The 26408-nt window shown below is 40.5% G+C and overlaps 1 protein-coding gene across 2 annotated transcripts; it reads right to left on the bottom strand.

Annotated features, from left to right (window-relative positions):
* Positions 1-544: 544 nt before the first annotated feature.
* LOC101422337 (secretoglobin family 1D member 2-like) lies at positions 545-24662 on the bottom strand. Of its 2 annotated transcripts, XM_071217978.1 has the most exons (4): positions 11712-24662; positions 11256-11440; positions 7004-7191; positions 545-5993 (listed from the first exon to the last, which is right to left on the bottom strand). In XM_071217978.1, exons 2-4 carry the CDS (start codon positions 11278-11280, stop codon positions 5931-5933), a joined length of 276 nt encoding a protein of 91 aa, XP_071074079.1. In that variant the 5' UTR covers positions 11281-11440; positions 11712-24662; the 3' UTR covers positions 545-5930. The 2 variants fall into 2 exon arrangements, with proteins under 2 accessions (XP_071074079.1, XP_071074078.1); XM_071217977.1 differs by lacking the exons at positions 11256-11440; positions 11712-24662 and adding an exon at positions 9708-11243.
* Positions 24663-26408: the final 1746 nt, after the last annotated feature.

Genomic DNA, 26408 nt, shown 5'->3' with positions numbered 1-26408 from the left:
ACATACATTAATCTCTTCCTCCTCTGCCTCAGACTGCAAGGGATCTAACGCAGCTGCAATCTGTTGTCCTAAAGACCACACTGAAAGAGGTATATTCTCACCCTTCTGATATGCTCTGCATAAAGCTTTCATAACCTGCCTCCATTGCTTCAAATTCAAAAGATTTCTCCCTTGTGGCTGAAACCAGTAACAATGTTTCTGAACTAATGCAAAAAGCTCAAGTAAATCTCTGTTTTCACTGTGACGCCAACCGTATGTAAAAGCGTTTTTAAAACTTATGAATATTCTTCCAAGCGTCCTGGTTGATTACCCATACCCTGATGCTAGCGGAAACAATATCAAAATATATTTACACACGGCAATGCCAAACCCGGGTTACTGCTGACAGACGCTCTTACCTTAAAGAAGGCTTTTCTGTTTCCACATTCCCCATACTGTCGCGGAAGAATCTCTGCTGAAGTTATTGCCTCGGGCCCACATTGGGCACCATTGTCGGAGTCAGAGACGCGAGGGTATCAGGAATGAAAGACAAAGAAAGATTGGGTTCAGGGGATCTGAGAGCATTGATTTCTCAAGCTCATCAGACAACTTTATTGAGTCGAGGGGCTAGTATATATACCCCTAACATACGTGACATTCAGCACAAAATCAAGTTACCTATTACCCTTACCTCATTCTATATTAACTAGTGATTGATGAACACCAACAAACTTTACTGGAACTATTATTATAAAAAAATTTATGAGTAACTATACTTATAAATCCTGTTACTCAGGTCGTTCCATCCTATATGATCTTGTTCCACCTGCAGGTGTGCTTTACCCAGCCATGATTATGATCCACACCGATAATCACAGGGGACAGCCTGACTCAGTGGTCAAGGAAGTAACTTGCTTCCGTGGAAACAACATGCCTTTGTTTCCCACAAGTAGAGCCAGTCAGTCTCATGTTTAGTGGATGGTTGGTTAAGCCTCACATGTGGTCAGATGCAGGCAGGAGACGGGACGTCTTTACCCTCCAGTGTGTTAGGCTGAGCCTCAAACCACGTCTTTGCCCAGGCTACCTCCCCATGAGGCTATCCTCATTTCCTAGGTCCTTCATGGTCCAACTCAACCATCACCTCCTGCACAGAGCCTTCCTCCCTGGAGAATGCACAGCACAGAAGAACATGGTTCTATGAATTTCTATCAGCCTTTGATAAGTATGAAAAACTTGTTCTTAGTGAAGCACCTTGAATCTTCAGTTCTCTGTCTTATGTCATTCAACATGATACATAATACCCTAAGAAAATCGATGAATTCTTTCAACAAATAGGCCAAGCTGCTCCTAGGTTTTGGCTGAGGTATAGGTTCTGAGTTGACCTGAGATAATTTGCAGCATCTTCATTTGTTTCTGCTAAATAATCTCTCTGTGGATGTTTTGCTCCTTTTCTTCTATCCCCTCCTTCCTTTTTAAATGTCTCCCATCCTCCTGGATTTTTCAAAATGTTAACATTGTAAGTATATACAAGTACATATTTTGAAAAGGAAAGTGGTGCAAAAAAGGTTGTAATGCAAAGAAATAATTCCCTGTCCTGTCTGATCCATATCACCTTGTCCTATGCTCCTTCAATGTCTTTCACTCTTCTTCTAGTATTTATCTACAGGGTACCAAATAATTATTGTGAACTATTCTTTATTGAGTCATGAACTTTCGGCATTTGTTAATTTCTATATTAAATCCACTGTTTACTGGATGCTATACCTTTTTCTTTCTTGTTGTACTCCCTCTTTTTTGTTTAGAACATCTTCTAGTAAATTTCTGAGAAAATAGTCATTGAAAATAAAAATTTTTAAAGAGTTTTCATTTCTGTAGATATTTTTGTTCTATTCTATCTTCATGCTTGAAAGATAATTGTTTGGCTAAAGAATTATATCTATATAGAATTATAGGTTGAAAGTCCTCTGAATTTTGAGTTTTTCTGCATTGCCTGCTACCTTCTTATTTAGATGTCATTTTTAATTCCCATTCTTGGATATGACTTAATATTTCTTCTGGAAAAAAAGTACTTTTATTTAAGATGATGTTCCAAATTATTTCCATGAAAATTTTTAGTGAGGGAACTGGTGGGCCTATTCGATCTCATACCTGTCATTTCTAATAATTGTATTATTTCTTTGGTGATTTTCCTCCGAACAGTGTCCTTCCTATTTGGGAATCCTATTAGTTGGATATCCTGACTGATACTCAGGGCTCTTCCCTGTTATCTCATATTTTTCATGTCTTTAAATTTTGCTCTGTGTATATACTGCTGATTTTTCTTCTCTTTTAATTTTATCTTCCAACTCTTGAATTAAAATTTCCAGCTGTCACACTTTTTCTTTTTCCAGAGCTCTTTGTCATTCTTGGAATATTTCTTTAAAGCACCAAGGGAGCTTTCTGCCTAGAGGGGCCCACATTAAATTTCCATGCTTTTATCTGTCCTTCTCTCCCATTCTCAACAAGCTCTATTCTTTTCCCCCTTGCCTCACTAAACTCTATTACTGGCCTAATAAAATAAATAAATAAGCACAAAGGGCGAGCTGGAATGAAGGCTTCATGAAGGACCCATGAACATAGTCCATGGGAGAAAACATCTGCTCGGCTCAGATATTCTGAACTAATCACAAAACAGCACGAGTCGATTAAGAACTTTCCTATCTCCTGTCTCTCCTATTTTCCAATGCCCTAACCCTGTACGAGTCAGAAACCATGGTTAGTTAGCTAGAGGAGGAATAATGAAAAAGCAAGGAGAAAATGTAAAGAGAAAGCTTTAATTTTGAATCAAGGCGAAGCTCTGATTATTACAAAGGCCTGAGTATTTTAATTTTTGGATGGAGACATGGAGCTTTATCTCACAGGAAATAGAGAGCCATTGGAGGTTTATTTGAAGGAAGCCTATCACAAAAATCAGAGCTTTGCTTTCAGAGCCTTGTCAGAGCGTAAAATGGATTGTAGGGAGAAGAGCATTGAAGGGACAGCCTGGGCAGAGGATGATAATCCTTGTCCAGGAAACAAATTCAGCACAGTGATTGTGGGAGAGGCCCGGGGAGAAAGTCAAGAGACCCTGCGTGAGGAAATCTTCTGTACTTGATAAACCTCAATTTTGAACAAGAGTTTCTTAAAAATTAGTGATATCTGCAATAAAGAAGAAATACAGGTGGTGAGTGAAGGAGAGAGTTGACACCTAGAGGTGTCTGACTTTGGGGTGCTGATAGCTCTAGGGGTGGATATCCTGTGGGAACTAAAATGCAGGCCTTTTCACCTTTGCATTTAACTTCCTGTTGCCTCTCAGATAGCTGCACTCTGTGGAGTCTTGCCTGATCCTACCTCATACTCTTTAGCAGCAGTTCATGAAAGAAAATCATGCTGAAAGTAACTCTAATGTAATCAGTTTTATAATGGCGAAACTAATGAATGCTCTGCAATGGTTTGCCTGGAGACCTAGAGAGGTGGCCAAAGAGAAAGTTCTCAAGGTGGACAGCCAGGATGATGCTGGTGTTTCTCCTAGTCTTAGCGAAAACTGTTGATCCTCTCAGCTCTACCTCCACAATGCACTGAGTGGCTAACCTATAGAAGTAGGAGGTGAGGAAATGGGGAGTGCCTGGTTTCTACTTGCTCAGATATTGATATAATTTTCCTGGAGTGGGTCCCAGGCATCATCGCTTTGGAAATCTTCTCAGTTGATTCCCAAACAGTGCCTGGATCGGGCACTAAGCTAGCGCATTTAACACCCCCATACTAAATAGGGGTGATGACCTAGCTTCTTGAGAAGTAGTGAGGATGGAATGACGCAGGACATATAAAACTTCCAGCATGATGCCTGGCAAATACAGGAGCTTGATAAATGGAAATTCTTAGTTTTAAGAACCAAAGACAATGATAACGAATTTTTATCGAGTGTTACACATATTAACTGACAATGTGTTCTCACAAACCTGTGATATATATCCTATATCACAGAAGGGCAAAATGAAAATAACAAAGGAAATGTAGGTATGTGTAAAGTGTCCGTCTGTGTACAAAGGTTTATTTTAGGGTGTGTGTGTCTGAAAAGGCTTCACAGAGGAGGGAGAAGACATGTGAAAGGACTCTGTGGATGAGGTTCCCAGCTGTCTAGGGCAGGAAAGGACAGAGGCAGGGGAAACCTCAGATGCCCCACACGAGGGTGTGAATCCAAGTAATGCCTAAGCCAGTGGCATATGGAGTGATGTCTGGAACAAAGAATGCCTGGAAGAGCAGGGAGATGAGGTGAGAGGGGCACACCAGACAGGGTCGTGCAAGTCACTGTGTGTAATGCCCAGGGTGGGGAACTAGTGCAATCTACATTTCTCAGAGGTCCGCCAAGGCTCTGTTAATTCTTGTTTCCACCAAGCACAGAGTGTAGACTCAATATGTAAAATGCTTAGGTACTATTTCAGTGTACATATTTCCTGATATGATTAAAAATACTAATCTATTTAAAAAGCATTGTTGAATTCATAATAACTGTTGCACACTAATCTTTTCATCAAGTCTTAAGCAATTATACCTATTATCATATGAGGGTCTTTTAGGATTAAAAATCAGTCTTTTGACATGAAATGTTTGGGGATCCATGCCCTGTAGGCATTTGAAGGGTAGTAAAGAGAATATCAGGGTCACATTTTAACTTTCGGAGGCTCACCTTGTCATTAATAAGGACAGCAGACTATAAGAAGTATAATCTCGGAGGCTGAGGAAAAGGACTTTGTAGCTACAGTTAAGAAGTTCGAGATGGGAGATCAACCTGGATTATCCATGTTGTGCAATCAGAAATATTCTTATAAGAAGGAGGCAGAGAGACAGTTGACACACAGACGGAAGAGGGAAAAATGTGACTACAGAGGCATAGATTGGACAATAGGGCCACAAGCAAAAGAATGCCAGCAGCCACCAGATGCTGGAAGAAGCAATGAACAGATTGCCCCCCAGACCCTCAGAGGGAGCACAGAACTGCTGACACCTTGATGGAGGATTTCTGGCCTCCAGAACTTCATGAAAATAAATAGTTTTAAGCCACTATGTTTTTGTGATTTGTTATAGCAATGACCAGAAACTAATACAGAGCCTGTGTTATCTCCACCCTGTCTGAATCAGGTGACTTGATAGGTGGTGGTTCGATTAGCAAGAATGGTGGGGCTCATGGAAGGAAGACTAGGTTTGGGGGTGGACAATGTGATCAGATTTTTACATATTGTTTTTGAATCACTGTGGAGTGCTTGAATGGATTTGTGGAGTTGTCAGCTGGGTACATGGTTCTAGAGTTCAAGGGAGAGGTGGAGGGAAGAAGGATTAGGCTATGGTGTTGATGAGTGGTACAGATGTGATGAGCTCTCTGAGTATGTAAACAAAAAAAAGTTAACTGATAGTTCAACCCTGGAGATGATTGAGGAGTATATGGGATATGATTTACACAGGACATGAATTATGAATTAAACCACAGAGAAGGGGCAAGGTAGGAAGCTGTGCTTATTAAGAGGATATAATATTAATAGTGCTGCTGGATTTGAACCACATGATGAGCCAACCAGGTGGGCTGTGTATGTCCTCCAAAGTCAGAATTGTTGCAGGCACATTTTAATTGCTTTTATCCTTTTAACCATCATTTTTAGTCATGGACGATGAGTGGGAAAATGTAGTGTTACCGAGGGTGATTCCCAGCCAATTATTCTCTCTTGCCATCCCTGAATCTCATGCTGTCATGGGTTACTGGATGTTGGTTTTCTGAAATTTTCAGTTGACAACACCATGTGTCCACTTTTTTATGAAAACTACCCTCAACTCAAGTTCTGAGACTGTTGGATAATAACAAGACAAGTGGAGAAGTGCAATGCCAAGTAATTTATTGAAGCAAGACATTGAAACCCTTGTGCTACTTGGTGAAGAGCAGATCATTGAAGGACAGAGGTAAGTTCGGATGAAGTTGGTACAACACAATTCATCACAACTTCTTCCTAAAACAACAACAACAAAAAGTGAGATCAGTCAACTACTCACAGAGACAACATGTTAACACACAGAATCATTTGCAGTCAAGATGTCAATGGAATTTCTGCCAACAAGAGGCAATCTGGAAGGACTGAAGACAGAAATTCAACAGCAACTAGGACATAGACCTGGTACCATTACAACAAAGAAGGAACCATTTCTAAAGTCAGGCAAATAAACCCAGAGTAACGCAAGAGTATGGCTTAGATTCCTAATGGAAGAAGGAGTAAGGAGTTGGAAATGGAAGCCCAGGACTTCTTTCCTCTGATGTCCCAGGTCAGTGGTCTCTACATTTCTTTTCCAATGGGGGGCCCAGGGCTGAGATATTCGTGGTAGAGGAGGGTACTGTGGGAAGCACTGCTTTAGATTCTCAGCCTTATATTGTGGGACTTCTGCCTGATGGCAGATGTGCCTCTCAGCACTGAGGATGCATCTTCTGTGAGCATTTGCAGCTGTACCTCTTGGCTCTGTGGTACTGTTGAAACTGGAGAAACGTTCGGCTGCCACCCTCAGTTCTAGCAGAGGCCTGGATCTAATTCCCTTCCCTCCCATCTGTCTTCCTTGTTCAGTGTTCCTAAGAGTCCTGATGAGATTCTACTGGTGCGTGCATCCAACTGGGCAAGTGGAACGTGCTTTCAGGAATGGCCACAGGCAGGTGGGCAGTTGTGCTCTGGCTCTTCAATATCTCTGTGCGGGGCCCTGGTTGTTGCCCTTCTCAGGACACTATACAGAATATGGAAACCAGGGAGGTGAGCTGAGAAGGAAGGACTTGTACCAGGATGCTCTGTGAAGCCTTAATTTAATTCTGCAGGTGTTCCGATAACTTCAACACTGTGGCTATTGATCAATTATCAAGATGAGAGAAGCAAGATATGTGTGTCCATCACCTGTGCCCACTGCAAAAGAGCAAGCTGGCCTTATTATTGGCTATTAAACTGCTCAGAAGCCTCCATGCATACAAAAAGAATGAAATTACCTCTATGGTTACAAGACGGCATTTGTACTGGCCGGAGATCTGATCTATACATTTCTTCACTTCCGTCTTGTCCTCAATAACTTCCAGAGGTGGAGTATAGGATTCAAGTAAAATCTTGTAGACATCTTCATTACCCATTAGGAGGATTATTAATTCATTAAGAATAGATGGACAGCCCACTGCATTGGCTGTAGTAGATTAAGAAGAAATACAATTTATGTAAGGGAAACCATATTTTTTAATGACTCCCCAATAATATTAGAATTATATAGGCCCTACATGGATTTTAAGATACAATCCCATAATTGTGAGATGACAAAACTTTAGAGGTATGCTTTGCTCAAGATCACAAAGGCAAACTAGTAGCAGAAACTGTGTTTCCTGATATCTAATATAGTTTTTTTTTCCTTTAAAGCACATCCTACTACTTTCAAAGCTTTCTCTAGTTTGTTAGAAAGCAATTCACTTTCCCTAGATATGAAGAAAATTTGGCTACGCTTGCTAATCAAGTGACACCTTGTTTGTTTTGGATAGTGGTAAAGAGCAGGTCTGGGTAATTAAATTTCAAATGAATGGTAGAGTAAAATCTTACCAGAGATAGAGAAGAGAGAGTAAATCTGGAAAAGAGCAAGTGAAAATATTAAAATGTTGAAAGATGATGTTTTGAGACTTTAGGATTATGCCATTGGATGAAGACAGTGTTTGAAAAAAAACCACTAATAAGTTTAAATGCGGCGGCAGACTTGGCCCAGTGGTTAGGGCGTCCGTCTACCACATGGGAGGTCCGCGGTTCAAACCCCGGGCCTCCTTGACCCATGTGGAGCTGGCCCATGCACAGTGCTGATGCGCGCAAGGAGTGCTGTGCCACGCAGGGGCATCCCCTGCGTAGGGGAGCCCCACGCGCAAGGAGTGCGCCCCAAAAGGAGAGCCGCCCAGCGCGAAAGAAAGTGCAGCCTGCCCAGGAATGGTGCCACACACACGGAAAGCTGAGACAACAAGATGACACAACAAAAAGAAACACAGATTCCCATGCCGTTGACAACAACAGAAGCGGACAAAGAAGACGCAGCAAATAGATGCAGAGAACAGACAACTGGGGTGGGGGGGAAGGGGAGAGAAATAAATAAATAAAATAAATCTTTAAAAAAAAAGTTTAAATGCATTTGAGGCTTGTACACAACATTTGATTGGCTCTTTTATTCTGCAGTGACTATACAGAAGATGATTAAAGAGGATGCAAGGTGAGAAGTGGGAGCTCATTCTTGTCTCCATTGGGAAGTGTGGTGGGATTGGGACAAACTCTTTTCCATGTTTGATACTCTGTTCCCCTAGTCAGCTTCCACCACCTTGCCACTCTGGAAGTGCCCTACCAGATTCTGATCAGACTTCTGGTCAGACTACATCAAATTATGGGAAGAATTTGGAGAAAGTCAAGATCAGAGCAACATAAGGAAAACGGAGAAGATTCAGAAATTAAGGTTTAAAGAAAAGGCCTTGAGGGAATTTGCATGAGTACTGAGGGCATGGAATGACATACAAACATAGTTGAATGAATGGCTAGGATTAATTCTAGAAAAATAGAAATCTTGGTGGTAACAGTTGTACTGGTTCTATTATTATTACATTTGTACCCCTAGAATACAAGTAGTAGTTGTAGATAAGAATGCTGTTTATTTGCAGACTCCATTTGAAAACTCATTATTCATAGAATACTGGCTATTCTTGCACTAGACACTCTCCAAGATCCTTCCAGCTGTAACATATTATGACTCTATGAATTTATGAGTTACAAAACTGGCAACCTCAAACTACCAGATAGTTACTTGCTATCTACAATTAGACTCTACATACTTAATCTCACTCCATTCTCCCAACCACTTTTGGTAGTAGCTATAACTATAATGTAAAGTATAGTCCATGGTTAGTAACAATGCTTCAATATGTGCTCATCAATTGTAGCAAATGTACCAAATTTATGAAAGATGTTATTAATGTGGGAAAGTACTGGGAGGGGGTATTTGGGGGGCAGTGGGCATGTAGGATTATTTTTATTTCTGTAATCTAGGTAATCTAAAGATTCTTTAAAACATAGTAGCTATAACTATAATGTAAACTACAGTCCACCGTTAGTAACAATGCTTCAATATGTGTTCATCAATTGTAGCAAATGTACCAGGCAAATGAAAGACGTTAATGTGGGAAAGTATGGGGGGGCAGTGGAGCATATGGGAATCTCCTATATTTTTATTTATGTAATCTGTATAATCTAACACTTTTTCTAAAAATAAAAAAATAAAAAATAATTTTTAAAATTAAAACCAAAATGAAACAGTGATAGGAGGTAGGGAGAGGTTCATTATTTTTCCCAGTGTCAAACCACTGACAAATGGCAGGTCTGTGATTCAAGCCCAGACCTTTCCATAATGTCACACTGCTTGCTAAACACTGTAGTCAAGGAATGAGGCTGCATGTGAAAGAATTCTCCCCCCAAATTACTCTAGTGGTTTTGCTGCATAAACTCAAAGGTGTCAGGAAATTGATAAAATGAGCCCTGGGCTTTTGCGGGCTGGGTCACTAAGCACAGGGAAAGGCTTGGATTTTGGTCTACTCCCCACCCTGACCCTCCTCAAATAAGTTTCCTAATTCCCAGAGAAGGATACTCACCTGTAGGCTGATACTAGAACTCATTAGAAATGATACTCACCCTGGTAGCAGCAAAGGGCGAGAGTGACCAGCAGGAACAAAATGCCAAGTCTCATGGTGGTTTCTTGTGCCGTGAGCTTTCAGTTTTGGCAAATGAAGAGTGATCTGGAGCTCAGCCTCAGGAGCCTGCAGAGCTCAGGGCTATTTGAACCCAGGGCTGGCACAGCCCTCTTTGACACGTGGCAGGTCAGCAAGGCTGGCTTCCAGCCCTGCCTCCTCACGGAGGGCTTATGCCATCAGCAGTGTCACAGTCCCCAGCCTCTCCTCCATCCAGAGTTGGCCAGAGGAGAGGAGAGCAGCCCCCACCCTGCCCTTTGTCCCTCCAAGTGAGTGTTCAGGGTTGCCTCCGCCAATGTTCCTGGATCCTCAGTTTGCTTCTGAGTCTTGTGATTGCTATTTCCCTGTTCTCTGTTGGTGCAGAAGCACAGGCGGGAGAGCAAACTCATCAGACCCCGCTCTCACCCCTCCTCTCTGCACCTGACAGCACCACCGTGCGCGTTTCCATCACAGGGTGAACGAATCTGAGCAAGACTAGTCTGCTCCCTCTCTCCCTGAATCACAACCGTCTTCACAATGTAGACACCTAAAATCATTGTTGAAAAGGTCCTACTTGTGGAGAATTTCCTTGGGGAAAACCACTGCTCCACCTGTTCTCTAGCTGGCCTCATGACTCTGCCAGAGTTGTTACTTATGAGCTGGAATTGACAATATTGCAGAGGTCAGATTCTCAGTCCAGTAGGAGCAAGGCTCGTGTGGCAAGTAGTCACCCAAGTCACTTCCTAGCGCTCATGTGATAATTGAATAAACCACCCAGGCCCCCTCCCCAAGAAGGTTCTAGGGTGCGAGGCGGCCAGGGCGAGCCTCAGAGGTATTGGGAGTTTTTCTGCTTCCGGGCTCCAGATAGAAAATGAGGACAAGGAGACAGATGTGACCTTATTCGACCTGGAGCTCACATGTTTCACTTAAGACCTAAGTGACTTTCCTGAGCGGGGCGAATCATCTTTTTTTTTGTTTGTTTTAATTTTTTATCAGGGTAACTGTAGATTTACACAAAAATCATTCAGGAAGTAGAGTTCCCAAATACTTCCTGATTATACACACAACTTCGCTCATTAGTGTGGTACATTTGTTACAACTGATGAAATATTATTATTACATTATACTATTAACTATAATTCATAATTTACATTAGGGTTCACCCTTTGTGTTATAAGTTCCATGGGTTTTAAAAAAAATTTTGATTCTGGTAACATACATACAACCTAAAATTTCCTATTTTAACCACTTTCAAGTATGCAGTTCAGTGGTGTTAATTATAGTCACAATGTTGTGTTACCATTATCACAATCCATTGCCAAAACATTGCCATCAACCCAAACAGAAACTGTGTACCAATTAAGCATTAACTCCCCATTCCCAACCTCCACCCCTGCCCCTAGTAACATGTATTCTAATTTCTGACTCTACAAATATCCATGAGTGAAATAAGCAAATATCCTTTTTAATGGGAGGTGAGGCAGGTCCCCACCAAAACAATGCAACTCCTCACCTGCCATTCCGTGTTGTGCCCTCATTCTCTTGTGAGTCAGGAAGAATTTACAGCCTCAAATGAAATTCTACTTCTTTCGGGGGGGATCCGCCATCTTGCACAATGACGAGCGCAAAAGGAAAGGGGAGAGGAGCCCGCAGTATGTTTTCCAGCCTTTTAGGAAACATGGCTACACATATGTGAATCTATAAGAAAGGTAATATCATAGACATCAAGAGAAGGGGCACTGTTCAAAAAGGAATGCCCCACAAATGTTACCACGGCAAAATTTAGGAGTTTACAGTGTTACCCAGCATTCTGTTGGTACCGTAGTAAACAAATGGGACAAGGGCAAGATTCTTGCCAAGAGAATTAACGTACATGTTGAGCATATGAAGCACTTTAAGAGCCAAGATAGCTTCCTAAAATGTGTGAAGGAAAATGATCAGAAAAAGAAGGAAGCCAAAAGAAAGATACCTGTGTCCAGCTGAAGTGCCGGCCTGCTCCCTCCAGAGAAGCACCCTCTGTGAGACCAGTAGAAAAGAACCTCAGCTCCTGGAACCTGTTCCCTATGAATTCACAGCATGAGGTGTAAAAAGCAATAATAATAAAAGGCTCACAGACTGTAAAAATGTTAGGTCTTTGATATTCTCTTGAGTCGAAGTGCTGTGACCCCTCCTTAAAAATAAAAGATTTAAAAGCAGATTATGTTCTAATTCATTGGGTAATAAATGCTTTCAATATTAAAAAATAAAATTACATTTGAGAGGAGCCCCAGCCCTGGCCAGAGGTTTCCATTCTCATCTGTACAGTCAAATCACTGGAGGAGCTTTAGAACAATTTCCCAGGCTCCTCTGGAATTTCTGGAGGTTTTTGCTTCAGCAGGTGTAAGATGGGGTTCAGTCACCCGTACTATTTAAAACTCCACTGGTAAGCCCGAGGGGCAGCAAGGGCTAAGAACCACTGAGGAACCCCTTTACTAAGACGACTTTTATTTACTGTGGTGTCAGTGAACATACTGGCAGGCGTTTTGATAAGTTCCCGCGGAGGGTAAGATCAGTCCTCACCTAAATCAGACAGGACAGTGGGGAAATCCTATAGCAGCTCCGCCTCCACCACCAAAGAGCAGAATGGTGTAAAGGGAAAGCACGTGGACTACAAGTCTGAGCCAGTTTACTGGCTTTTTGTTTGCGTGCTTGCTTGCTTTGGGTTTACTAGGTTTTTCTCACTAGGAGAATTATCCAGTTTTTTAATCTGTAAAAGGGGGCTCATAATAGCACCTTCTTATAGGGTTGATGGGATGTCTAAAAGAAAAGCTCTAATTTTATTATTTTTATTTATTTTTTTGATGTACCAGGGTTGGGGACTGCATCCAGGACTCATATTTGGGAAGTTGGTGCTCAACCACTGAGCCACATTGACTCCCCTGAGTTGGTTTTTTCATTTTTCTGTTTATTGTTTATTTTGTTTTTGGGAGGTACTGGGAATCAAACACAGGACTTTGTATGTGGGAAGCAGGTACTCAACTGCTTGAGCTACATCCACTTCCCTCTAATTTTTTTTTAGTCCAGTGTCTGACACATAGTAAACTCTCAATAAATGTTAACTATTATTATCTTGTTTCCGTTGTCATATGTGTCATGGTTGCACCACTCCTCAGTTTAGGGCACAAATGAAAAATAATAAATCACTGATTTTCAGAACCATAAGGAAACCTAGATATGCCCCACCACTCCCTGATTTAAATGGAGAAACCCCAGCTCATGGCTGCAGACTCACAACATGAATTTAGGTGCACGCTGCTCTTTTCAGCAGACGGCCTGTGAGGAAGTCTCCATAGCTGTCAGGCAGAGCCTGTGGTGGCACAGGCTCGACCTTCAGCTGTATATTCCATTTCCACATTATTTTTATTACTCCTGTAGCTCTTCACACTTGCTCAGGGTTTTCTTATTTTTCATAGTTAATACTTTTAATGGCTGCCCTCCTCTTGCCCAGTTGACTCAATATTTCAGGTCATTCATCCTATCCTTGGGGAATTTGTTCCTGATGCCAATGATTTGGTCAAGAGTCCCCTTTCTAGGCTCTGGTGGCACCACACTCCTCTCCTCTGCACCACTTATGGCCGATGTAGTTTCACAAACCTAGAATGGCGAATTAATGTGAGCTTCCCCCTAGACTGTTAGCTCCATGATTGTGGGGTAGTGTCAGTTTTACCTTCTCTTAGCAAATCACAGGACCAGGTATAGAGACAGGGGTCAGCCAATATTCCTTAAATAAATGAATGGATGAATTTATGACTAAACAAAGTGCTGAGCTTGGCTGGAGTTCATCTCCAGGCTGGCAGGAAGCCTACTAAGAAGGATTCCCTTTGGACAGTTGAGGGATGTATTAGCCAGCCAAAGGGTTGCTGAGGCAAAATACCAGAAAAGGGTTGGTTTTTATAAAGGGTATTTATTTGGGGTAGGAGCTTACAGATATCAGGCCGTAAAGCATAAGTTACTTTCCTCACTAAAGTCTATTTTCACGTGTTGGAGCAAGTTGGCTGCTGGCGTCTGCGAGGGGTCAGGCTTCCTGGGTTCCTCCCTTCCAGGGTCTTGCTTCTCTCTGGGTTCAGGGTTCCTTGCTTCCCAGGGCTCCAGCTTCAGCATCAAACTCTAACATCAAAACTCCAACATTAAGAACCCTTAATACTGTCCTTTGCCATGCCTTTGGTGGGTGGGGACTCAATGACCTACTGGCACAAGAGGTTTACATAATTACTTAATCAAGTAAACCTATGACTCCAAAATAATCTCATATGCCCAGAAAAGATCAGTTTACAAACATAATCCAATATTTCTTTTTGGAATTCATCAATAATATCAAACTGCTACAAGGGAGAAAGTTTAGTAGCATTACCATACATAGAAGGGGCAGTGGTTTCCTGCATCAATAGGGAGGACAGAGCAAAGAGGAAAACGTGCCCATCCACCACCCCCGCATCTAGTGTCCAGGGTTCCTAAGCCAAAATTGGGGGGAGGGGGAGCGGGGCGCAGAAATCAAAATGAATTTCAAATCAAGTCATTAAGCTTCTCAGGGAGTAGGGTCCCAGGACTGGCCAAGCCCTTCTCTGTTCTTCCTCTGCTTCTCCCCAACTATGAGCAAAGTGCTTTATGGAAACCAAGGGAAGGCATGGAAATTCTGAGTGAAGCCATTGGGAAGTGGAGAAGGGCACACAGAGGAGCTTATCAGAGCAATGCTCAAGGATAGATAAAATTCCAACATGCAGAAAATTTCAGAGGAGGGAGCCTGAGGAAAGAGCATGAGGGAAGATAAAACAGCATAAGCCACGGGGCTTGTTGGGCAATACCAGTTGGCCAGGTTAAGCCAAGATACGCATCAGCCACAGTGGACCTAGGAAGGTATGTGAGTAGAGCGATAATATGAGTTACATGAGGGGCCATTCCACTCTTGACAATGGGGGCAGGATGAGTGGGTGGGGTGTGACATATCTTGCCATCCCCCCCGGTGCTTTCTTGCTGGATTTCAGGTATCAAGTCAGAAATACACTGGCTTGAAGGCAACATTACCCTTTCTTGTCACCTGAATTCCGAACAACCAGCTGCCTAGATTCAAGGCCAAGAAGACCTTGAACGTGCTTTTTTTCCTAAACCTTTTCTGCTGTTGAACAAGCTATTTATTTTTTCTTGCTTGAGAACACAACCACTGGCATAGCTTTAAGGAATGCCATGGTCAGTACAAAATGGACTCATTAAAGTAAGTCTGAGAGGATTATATCTAAAACATACAGGTGGCATACATCATGTGCATCCTGTGGAAGAGTTGCAAAGTCTCCCACAGCTAATAAAAGTGGCAATACAAATGCTAACATTTTATGATTGAAACTATGGGACTCTGTGAAACATGCATGATCTTTTTTTATCCTCACTACAATTCGACAATGTGGAAACTATTACACCTCCCACTTACAGTTGAGGCAACTGACTTGCAGAAAGTTTAAGGAACGTGGTCAAAGTTGCATAGTTTAGAAGCCAGAAGGTCTTGCTCAGGCATCGGTGGTATATGAAATGGAAAGAAACAAGGTGGTACTTCAGGTCAGCATGTCTGGGGGTGTGATATGTCAGACGGACTGAAGGTGGGCGCAAGTTAAGTTCTCTGCAGCCGCAGACTCTGTCCGACAGCTACGGAGACTTCCTCACAGTCTGTTGGCTGTAAAAGAGGAGAGTTCGCCTATATTCGTGTCCGTGTGTCTATGTTTGGAAGCCATGAATTGCATTTCAGTTTCTAACCCAAAGGAATCCTTCTAGCTGATGATTCCTCATTGTAATTTCTTTGCCTCTCTTCATTTATTTTTCATTTTCCTTAAAAAAATATTTTTATTGTAAAATAAATACGCAAAAGGAAACGAAAGAAAGAAAAATAAATATGCAGAAAAATGCCTTAAGCAGAAACATAGCCCTTAACAGATAATTAGAAACAAATACCTACTTAACCATCACGCAGGTCAAGAAATAGACTATTTCAAGAATCCCAGAATCCCCTACCAATCTCCACATTCTTTCCCTTTTCGATAACGCTGTTCTGACTTTACGGTAATTACCCTTCTGTTTCTCTTCATAGTTTTGCCACGAAGGGATGCATCTCTGAACATTACTGTTTATTTTTGGTTGTTTTTAAACTTTACTTAAGTGGATTTGCATCTGATTTCTTTTCTCAATATTATGTTTTCAAGGTTTATCTGTGTTGTTGCATGTATCACGGATTCATTCATTTTCATTGCTGTATAGTAAATGTATTCTCATATGATTTATTCTTTTTCCTGAAGGTGGACTTTTGTGCTGTGCCCACTACACATTACACTTTGCTATTGTGAATAGTGGTACTATGACTGTTTCTATGTGCATCATCTGGTGTGCATGTGCATGTACTTCTCTAGATTATATTTTGCTGTTGTGAGTACTTTTTATCAAATAGTTCTAGCTCTGGACTGTCTGGGCACTTGCTAGTGGGGTGGAGACTTGTGACTAGTTCTGGTCACTGAGTTGTAAGGAGGGTGATGTGGGTCACTTCTGGACTGGATCATATAATTGCTGATGTGGAAACCTCCAGAGCTTTCCTTTCCCTGGCAATGCAACTGGTAATATTTGAGAAGGTGACAGTTCCGTGACCCTGATCCCCTGTGTAACTATATTCCCCAACATGCAGTAAACATGATGGAAAAATAAACATTTCTTATTTTAACCCACTGAAATGTTAGGATTGTTGGTTACTGCAGCATAACCTAGCCTACCTTGATGCACACAGAAATAGCTATATAGCAGTGTTGTGCTATTTTCCTTTATTATGTTAATGAGGTAAATGACCTTGATCAATCTCCAAATGTTGCATTCCTGGAGGATATTTAATATGATCATGATATAGTATCTTTTTAAAAGACAGCTTTATTGAGGTATAATTCACGTATCATACAATTCACCTATTTAAAGTCTAGAAATCAAGCTTTTTAGTAAATTCATTGTGTTGTATGATCATCAACATAGACTAATCTCAGAATATTTTTATCCCCCTAAACAGAAACCTATACCCATTAGCAGTCACTTCTAGTCCTCTTAAAACTCCTCCCAGCCCTAGGCAACCCTTAATATGCTTACTGTCTCTATAGATTTGCCTATTTGGGGCATTTCATAAATATGGAATCATAGTTTCTTTCACTTAGCATGTTTTCAAAGTTTATCCATGTTGTAGCATGTGTCAGTACTTCATGCCTTGTTATGGCTAAATAATATTCCACTGTATGACTATACCACATTTTGTTTAACTCTTCATCAGTTGATAGATCCTTGGCTTGTTTCTGCTTTTTGGCTATTATGAATACTACTGCTATGAACATCTCTATGCAAGTTTTTGTATGTACATACACTGTTGGGGATTGAATCAGTTCTTCCGTAAAGAAAGACATGCTCAAGTCCTAAGCCCAGTGCTGTGGATATGAACTTGTTTGTAAATAGGTTCTTCAAGAAACCTCTTAAGATGAGGCCAGATTGAATCAGAGAGGACCTTAGGAAAGGAAGGACACAGAAGGGGCAGCCACATGAGGAAACAAGAAGAGAAAGATTGCCATGTGATGCAGGCAGAGAGTGACTGCCAGCAGGCCATCACCAGAACACTACAGATTTGGTGAAGGCATAGCCTGCCAATACCTTGATTATGGACTTCTAGCCTCAGGACTGTGAGCCACTAAATTCCTGTTGTGGGAGCCAAGTTTTTGGTGTTTGTCATAGCAGCTCTGGCAAACCAAGACGTATGCTTTCATTTCTCTTGGTTAGATACCTAGGAATGGAACACTGGTTATGTGGTAACTCTCTGTTTAACATTTTCAAGAATTGATAGTTTCCCAAAGTGGCTGCATGATATTACATTCCTAACAGCATTGTGTGAGCATTCTAATTTCTCACTATCCTCATCAACACTTGCTTTGGTCAGTCTTTATGATTCTATATATCCTAATGTGTTGAAGTGCTATCTCATTGTGGTATTGATTTACATTTCCTATGTGACTAATGACATTTTCTGTGTGGGAAGACTTAAAAATTACTATTTCAATGTCTTTAGTTGCTATAGATCCATTATGATTTTCATCTTCTTCTTGTGTCAGTTTTGAAAATTTCAAAGAATTTGTCCATTTCATCAAAGTTGTGTGGTTTAATGACCATAGAGTTGTTCATACTATTGCATTATAATTCTTCCATTTTTGTAAGGTTGAGAGTGATGTCCATTCTTTCATTCCTGATTTTTGGGGAGTGCCGCTCCAGGTCAAAATCTTATGTGAGATCCTCAGCCCCAGTAACAGGTAATTACAAGGATTTACCTGGCAGGCCTCTAGGCCTCTCAGGGGAAAAGTGCTATACTAACACCAGGTGGGTGCCCAGCCAGTGCACCGCAGTAGTCTCTGAAAGGAGTTGCAGTAAAAAATATAGGCCCCCCTGTCCAGCCGTGCTCTTACACATATCAGTGTTCATGGCCTGATTATCTCCACTTGGAGCCAAGGGACTCCCCCATTAGGCATTTCCCAGGCATCTCTGCCAAGACCTCCCCCTATTTGACACAGTGCTCTACTCCTAGCCCCTTCCTGTCTTCTCCTCATTACCTGGGTTCACAAAACAGCAGGAGCCTCTTCTTAGACATTCCCTCAGCAGAGAGACAATCCCCACATCAGCATGGTTCCCCCTGACCCTCTTCTCAGGCACATCCAAGAGGAAAATGGAGCACTCCTGCTTATACTATCACAGTATGTATCACACACGACCATGCTGATATCTGGCAGCTCAACTCTCTCCAGCTCAGCTTAGCTCTTGACAATTTTAGGAATCTGAGGCATCTTTTCTCTTCTTTTCCTAGTCAGACTAGCTAAAGGTTTGTCCATTTTTTGACTTTTCAAAGAACTCACTTTTGGTTTCATTAATCTCTACTGTTTTTCTATTCTCTATTTTACTTATTTCCACTCTAATATTATTTCCTCCCTTCTCTTTGCTTTTGGTTTAGTTTTTTACTCTTTTTTCTGTTTCTAAAATGGAAGTTTACTTTGTTGATTTGAAATGTTTCTTTTTTTCTTTTTTAAATTAAAGAATTTGTAGGTTTACGGAAAGATCATGCAGAAAACAGAGTTTCCATTACCCTGTCCCCATATTTTATATTTTGCATTAGTGAGCTACTTTTGTTACAATTTATATGAGATTATTATTATAATTGGTCTATTAAGTATAATTTACAGTTCACATTAGTTTCCACTGAGGAAAAATTAATAAATATGATATAGTCTTATTGTTGATTTTGGTTTTGTTTTAAATTTTTGTTCTGACAAAATACATACCACCTAAAATATCCTTTTTAAATCACATTCAGATATATATTATAATTCAGTGGTGTTAACTTCATTCACAATGCTATGTTACTATCACCATTATACATTACCAAAACATTTCCATCAACTCAAACAGAAACTCTGCACTAATTAAGAATGAGCTCAACATTCCCTATCCCCAACCTGGCCCTTGGTAACCTCTATTCTAGTCCCTCACTCTATGATTTGTTTATACTAATTATTACATATCAGTGAGGTCACACAACAGTTGTGCTTTTGTATGTGGCTTATTTCACTCAACATGACATCTTCGAGGTTCATCCATGTTGCTTCACGTACCAGAACTTTGTTCCTTTTTATGTCTGAATAATATTCCATTCTGTGTATACACATTTTTAAAATCCATTCATCAGTGATTTCTGGGTTGCTTCCATCTTTGGCAATGTGAATAATAATACTATGCATATCAATGTGCAAATGCAAATATCTGTGTGAGTCCCTGCTTTCAAATCTCCTGGGAATATACGGAAAAGTTGGGTTGTTGGGGTCATGTGATAACTCTATACTTAACATTCTGAGAAACTGCCAACTGTCTGCCACAGTGGCTGTAACATTTCACATTCCCACCACTAGTGAATGACTACTCCTATTTCTCCACATCCTCTCTAATACTTTTAGTTTTGGGGTTTTTTTAATAGTAGCTCTTCTAGGGTGTGAAGAAGTATCTCATTGTGGGTTTCATTTGCATTTCCCAAAGAGCTAGTGATGTTTAGCATCTTTTCACGTGCTTTTTAGCCACTGCTATTTCCTCTTTAGAAAAATGTCTGTTCAAGTTTTTGCCCATATTTAAATTGGGTTATTTGTCTTTTTATCACTGACTTGTAGGTTTACTTTATATATGCTGGATGCCTTTTATTTCTTTTTAAGAAAAACCTAACTCTCTAGCAAGAAGTTCTAACACAATGTTGAATAAGAGAGGTGACAATGACCACCTTTGTCCTGTTCTGGATCTTAGAAAGATTTCAGTCTTTCTCCATTGAGTATGTTGTTAGCTGTGCGTTTTTCATTTACGCCTTTTGTCATTTTAAGGAAGTTTCCTTCTATTCCTATCTTTCAAAGTGTTTTTACCAAGAAAGGATGCTGGATTTTGTCTAATGCTTTTTTGTGTCCATAGAGATGATCATGTAATTTTTCTTCTTAGATTTGTTAATGTGGTGTATTACATTAATTGGTTTCCTTATGTTAAACCATCCTTGCATACCTGGGATAAAATCCATTTGAACATGGTGTCTGATCATTTATTGTATTGTTGGACTTGATTTGCAAGTAATTTCTAGAGGATTTTTGCATCTTACTTTATTAGAGACATTGGCCTGTAACTCTCTTTTCTCCTAGCATCTTTATGTGCCTTTGGTATTAGGGTGACGTTGGTGTCATAGAATGAGTTCAGTAATGTTCTCTCCTCTTCAGTTTTGGGAAGGGTTTGAGTAGGATTGGTATTAATTCTTTTGAAATGCTTGGTAGAATTCACCTGTGAAGCCATCTGGTCCTGGGATTTTCTTTCTTGGGAGGTTAATGGTGACTGATTCAGAATCTTTACTTGTGATTGGTCTATTGAGGTCTTCTATTTCTATAGAGTCAGTGCAGGTTTTTTGTGCATTTCTAGTAATTTGTCCATTTCACCAGTTTTCTAACTTGTTGCATATAATTTTTCATAGTATCCTCTTATTATCCTTTTGATTTCTGTGGGATCAGTGATAATGTCCCTTCTCTCATTTCTGAGTTTATTTATTTGTATCTTCTGTTTTTCTTTTGTTAGTCTTGCTAAGGGTTTGTCAATTTTCTGAATCTTCTCAAAACAGCATCTCTTGATTTTGCTAGTACTGTTGTTTTTATTCTCCATTTTATTTACTTATGCTGTAATCTTTATTATTCTTTCTTTCTGCTTGCCTTGGGATTAGTGTGCTGTTCCTTTTCTAGTTCTTCCTGATGTGAAGTTTTATTGTTAATTTTTATCTCTTTCTTTTCTTTAATATAGGCATTTAGGGGTATAAATTTCCTTCACAGCACGTCCTTTGCTGTATACCATAAGATTTGATATATTGTGGTCTAGTTTTCTTTTGCCTAGAGATATTTACTGATTTCTCTGCAATTATGTCTTTGATCCACTGATTGCTTAAGAGTATGTTATTTAACTTCCATGTAGTTGTGAATTTTCCACTTCTCAGCCCATAAATGATTTCCATCTTCACTCCACTGTGGCCAGAGGAAGTGTTTGTATAATTCCAATCTTTCTAAATTCATTGAGACATGTTTTATGGCCTAACGTGTCTATCCTGGAGAATGATTCATGAGCTCTTGAGAAGAATGTATATAGTGGTGTTCTTGGGAGCAGTGTTCTGTATATGTCTGTTAGGTCTAGTTCTTTTAATGTATTATTCAAGGTTATTTCTTTCTTAATCATCTGTCTAGATGTTCTGTCTATTGCTAAGTGGTGTACTGAAGTGCCCCACTATGATTGCAGACATGTTTGTTTCTTCCCTCACCTTTGCAAGTGTTTGGCTCATGCATTTTGGGATACCCTGCATAAATATTTATGATTGGGAGGCAGTTGTGGCTCAACCAATTGGGCTCCTGTCTACTCTACAGAAGGTCCAGGGTTTGATACCCAGGGTCTCCTGGTGAAGGCGAGCTGGCCCATGTGGTGAGTGTGGAGAGTGTGACTGTGGTGACTGTGTGGCAACTTGTGCCTCCAGTGGAGGATGGACACCAGCCTCCAGGGAGTGGAGTGCTCTACCTACAGATCGCCGCAGATAGGTAGTCTCCTTCTTCTCTTCTTTCAAGGATGTTGCAGGATGCTCTTTTGGTCTCCTGGATCCCCAAACAGGTGCTTTAGATAGCTCTGGGTGATTACTAACTGCCCTGTAGCATGAGCTGACTCTAGGAGCTCTTTACTCTGTTGCCATCTTGCTGGTTGTTCCCTTTCCCTCATTTTTGAAGAACAATTTTGCTGGATACATAATTCTTGGCTGACTGTTCTTTCCTTTCAGTACCTTAACTATATCATACCCCTGCCTTCTCACTTCCATGGATTCAGATGAGAAATCAGCAGTTAATCTTACTGAACATTCGTTTGCTGTGATATATCTCTTTACTCTTCCTGCTTTCAGGATTCTCTTTTTAACTTTGGCGTTTGACAGTCTGATTGCATGTGTCTCACAGTAGATCTGTTAGGATTTATTTTGTTTGGAGTACGCTGCACCTCCTGGACATGTACATCCATGTCCCTCATAAGAGTTGGGAAAATTTCAGCCATTATTTCCCCAAACACTACTTCTGTCCCTTTTCCCTTCCCTTTTCCTTCTGGGACACCCATAATGCTTATTTTTGCATGGTTGATGCTGTCATTCAATTCCCTCAGGCCCTACTCAATTTTTACCATTTTTTCTCTATATGTTCTTCTATCTGTGCAATTTTGACATCCAAATTCACCAATTTGTACTCTGCCTGTTCAGTTCGCCTCTTGTGATTCAAAGTGTATGTTAAATTTATTCTATTGTGCCTTTTGTTACCATAAGACGCTATTTTTTTAATCTATATTTACATTTTCTTCTATACGTCCACCCAGTGTCTTTTTAATATCCTTTCTCTCTTCTTTCATCTTCTTGAACTGGTTTAGGAGATTGTGTGGACATCTTTGGTAAGTTGTCCCAAATTCTGCATCTCTGTTGGTTTTTTAGTTTGTTCCTTTGACGAGGGAATATCTTCCAATATCTTAGTATAGCTTGTAATTTTTAAACCATGTCTAGCTTGTCTAGGCATCTGTTTATCTTGATGGGTTTACTCTGTTGGACAGTTTCTTTCCCAAAATTTGGCTTTGTGGTAAGGCTCTTCTTTGACCCTTGGTTCCACCTATTCTAAATTGTTAGATTGCCTGTGTTTAACTGAAAAATTAAAAGGAAAAAAAAAAAGAGAGAAACGGAAGAGAAGAAAAGAAAGAAAAAAAGAGAAAAATAACCAGGTCTCTGTCTCAGGCCACCAGCATCTGCCTAGGCTCCTAAAACCAGCAGCTGCAGCCGGCACCCTCCCCACACTAAAGACACCTTTGAATTCTAAGGACTCTGGGCCGGCTCCAGGGATCCACCACCCCAGGAAAGGGGAGAGGGAGGGACACAGCCTGTCACCCTGCAGCCCCACCACTCTTCAGGTACCCAGAAGACAACAGGAAAAAAGTAGGAAAAAATGCAAAAAATCAACCAGGCCTCCCTTTCAGGCCACCGGCATCAGACTAGGCCCCTCCGCACCTCTTGGCTCACCACTCCTCCCCCAGTGCCCAGGTGGACCCCCTCCTCGGCCTCTGTCATGTTCATTCACCCCATGGCCTGCAGCTCCCCTGGTACCTGGCTGGGCACCCCCTTGCCAGCTACCTGCCCTGATCAAGGATTCATAAGAGGCTTATGCCAACCTAGCATTTAAGTGAGAGGATAATATAAAAACATTTACAGATATTCAAGGATTCAGAAAGTTTAGCATGCATAGACCTCTTTGAAGAAGTCACTTGACAACATACTCAAGCATCACAAATAAAGATCCCAACCAAGTGGCCCTGGGGTTTAGTGTATACCCAGGGGACCTGAATCTCTGGACTGACCATGTGATAGCCAGGCCCTGAGCCACAACAGACTTGCAACTCCTACACTCTGGTTTATTGGACTCACCCCACTCAGCTAACATGGAGGTGAAGAAGGTCAACCACCACACCAGGGAGCCAAGAGTGCCTACAACTGAAAGCAGGAGAATTGCATCCAGCCTCCATGTGGAATCTAACCCCCCTCTTGATATAGATGTGGAGTGGACACAACCATTCCAGGGTCCACAGGATGGAGGAATAGAGTATGGATTAGAGTGAACTTACTGATATTCTATTTATGAGCTATTGTGATTAGTAATAGAAGAAAATGTGGCACTGGTGTAGAGAAAGTGGCCATGGTGGCTGCCAGGGGTAGGGAGTAGGAGGAAGTGATATAATGTGGGGGCGTTTTTGGGACCTGAAGTTGTCCTGGGTGGTGCTGCAGGGACAGTTACTGGACATTGTATATCCTCCCATGGCCCACTGGGTGGACTGTGGGAGAGTGTGGGCTATGATGTGGACCATTGACCATGAGGTGCAGTGGGGCTCAGAGATGTATTCACCAAATGCAATGAACGTCTCATGACTATTGAGGAGGTTGTTGTTATGGGGGAAGGAGTGTGGTGAGGGGGGTGAGGGGTATACGGGGACCTCATATTTTTTTAATGTAACATTAAAAAAATAAATACAAAAAAAAAAAAACCAAAAATGTCAATTGGCAAAAAAATGAAAATCAATTGGTCATACACAAGGGTCTATTTCTGAACTTTCAACTCAATTCCTTTGGTCTATATGTCTGTCCTTGTGCTAGTATCATGCTGTTTTGATTACTCTAGCTTCAAGGTAGGTTTTTTTTTTTTTTTTTTTTTTTTTTTTAATTTTTTTATTTTTTATTGACTTTGTAATAATATTACATTAAAAATATATATGTGAGGTCCCATTCAACCCCACCCCCCCCACCGCCCCTCTCCCCCCCCCCCAACAACACCCGTTCCCATCATCATGACACATCCATTGGATTTGGTAAGTACATCTTTGGGCACCTCTGCACCTCATATACATTGGTTCACATCATGGCCCATACTCTCCTCTATTCCATCATGTAGGCCCTGTGAGGATTTACAATGTCCGGTGATTATCAAGGTAGGTTTTTAAATTGGGGGTGTGAGTCCTCCAACTTTGCTCTTCTTCCTCTAGATAGTTTTGGCTATTCTAGGTCCCATAACCTTCCATACACATTTGGTGATTTGCTTTTCCATTTCTGCAAAGAAGGCTGTTGGCATTTTTATTGGTATTGCTTTGATTCTGTTTTGGGTAGAATTGAAATCTTAACAATATTTAATCTTCCAACCCATGAATACAGAATTCCTTCCATTTATTTAGGTCTTCTTTGATGTCTTTCAGCAATGTTTTATAGTTTTCATGTATAAGTCCTTTACGTTCTTGGTTAAATTTGTTCTTAGATATTTGATTCTTTTGGTTACATTGTAAATGGAAATTTTTTCTTGATTTCCTCTTCAGATTGTTTATTACTAATGTATAGAAACACAACTGATTTTTGCATGTTGTTCTTGTATCCTGCCACATTGCTGGATTCATTTTTTAGCTCTAGTAGCTTTGCTGTGGAATTTTCAGGATTTTCTGTATATAAGATCATGTCATCTACACATAGGGAAAGTTTTACTTCTTCCTTTTCAAATGGGTTGCATTTTATTTCTCTTTCTTTCCTAATTATTCTGGCTAGAACTTCCAGTACATTGTTGAATAACAGTGGTGATGGTGGACACCCTTATTTTGTTCCTGATCTTAGGGGAAATTCTTTAAGTCCTTCACCATTGAGTATGATGTCAACTCTGGGTTTTTCATATATGCCCTTTATTGTGTTGAAGAAGTTTCCTTCTATTACTAATTTTCTAAGTGTTTTTCTCAAAAAGTGTGCTGAATTTTTCAAACACCTTTTCTGCATCAATTGAGAAGATCAAGTGTTTTTCCCCCTTTGGTTTATTAATGTAGGGTGTTACATTAACTGATGTTTTTATGTTGAACCACCCTTGGATACCAGGAATGAAAACCACTTGATCATGGTGTATGATTCTTTTAATGTGCTGTTGGATTTGGTTTGCTAGCATTTTGTTGAGGTTTTTGCATTTATATTCAGAAGGGATTTTGGTCTGTAATTTTCTTTTCTTGTGGTATCTTAACTGACTTTGGTATTGGGGTGATGTTGGCCACATAGAATAAATTAGATGTATTCCCTCCTTTTCAGTTTTTTGGAAGAGTTTAAGTGAGACTGGTGTTAATTCTTCTTGGAATGTTTGGTAAAATTCACCTGCAAATCATCTGTCTTTGGTCCTTTCTTTTTCAGGAGGTTTTTGATTACTGATTTAATCTCTTTACTAGTTATTGCTTTGTTGAGATCTTCTATTTCTTCTTGTGTCAGTGTAGGTAGTTTGTGTGTTTCTAGAAAAATTTCCATTTCGTCTAGGTTATCTAATGTATTGGTGTACAGTTGTATATAATATTCTCTTATAACCCTTTTTATTTCTTTGGAGTCAGTAATAATGTTCCCAAGACATTTCTGATTTTAGTTATTTGCATCCTCTCTCCTTTTTCTTTCTCAGTCTAACTAAAGGTTTGTCAATTTTATTGATCTTTCAAGTAATCAACATTTGGTTTTTTTGGT

The sequence above is a fragment of the Dasypus novemcinctus genome, chromosome 10 (genome assembly GCF_030445035.2).
Source record: "Dasypus novemcinctus isolate mDasNov1 chromosome 10, mDasNov1.1.hap2, whole genome shotgun sequence".
In the NCBI taxonomy this organism is placed as follows: Eukaryota; Metazoa; Chordata; class Mammalia; order Cingulata; family Dasypodidae; genus Dasypus; species Dasypus novemcinctus.
The sequence above is the reverse complement of the archived record's forward strand: the minus strand, read 5'-3'. Positions and strand labels throughout refer to the sequence as shown.

What these genes read in the sequence shown, in the direction of transcription:
- LOC101422337 (XM_071217977.1), bottom strand. Translation starts at nt 9,762, where the DNA reads ATGAGACTTGGCATTTTGTTCCTGCTGGTCACTCTCGCCCTTTGCTGC. An exon ending in CGCCCTTTGCTGCTACCAGG is followed by an intron (nt 7,192 to 9,707) that starts GTGAGTATCATT and finishes AATCTACTACAG; the next exon opens with CCAATGCAGTGGGCTGTCCA. An exon ending in GCCGTCTTGTAACCATAGAG is followed by an intron (nt 5,994 to 7,003) that starts GTAATTTCATTC and finishes TTGTTGTTTTAG; the next exon opens with GAAGAAGTTGTGATGAATTG.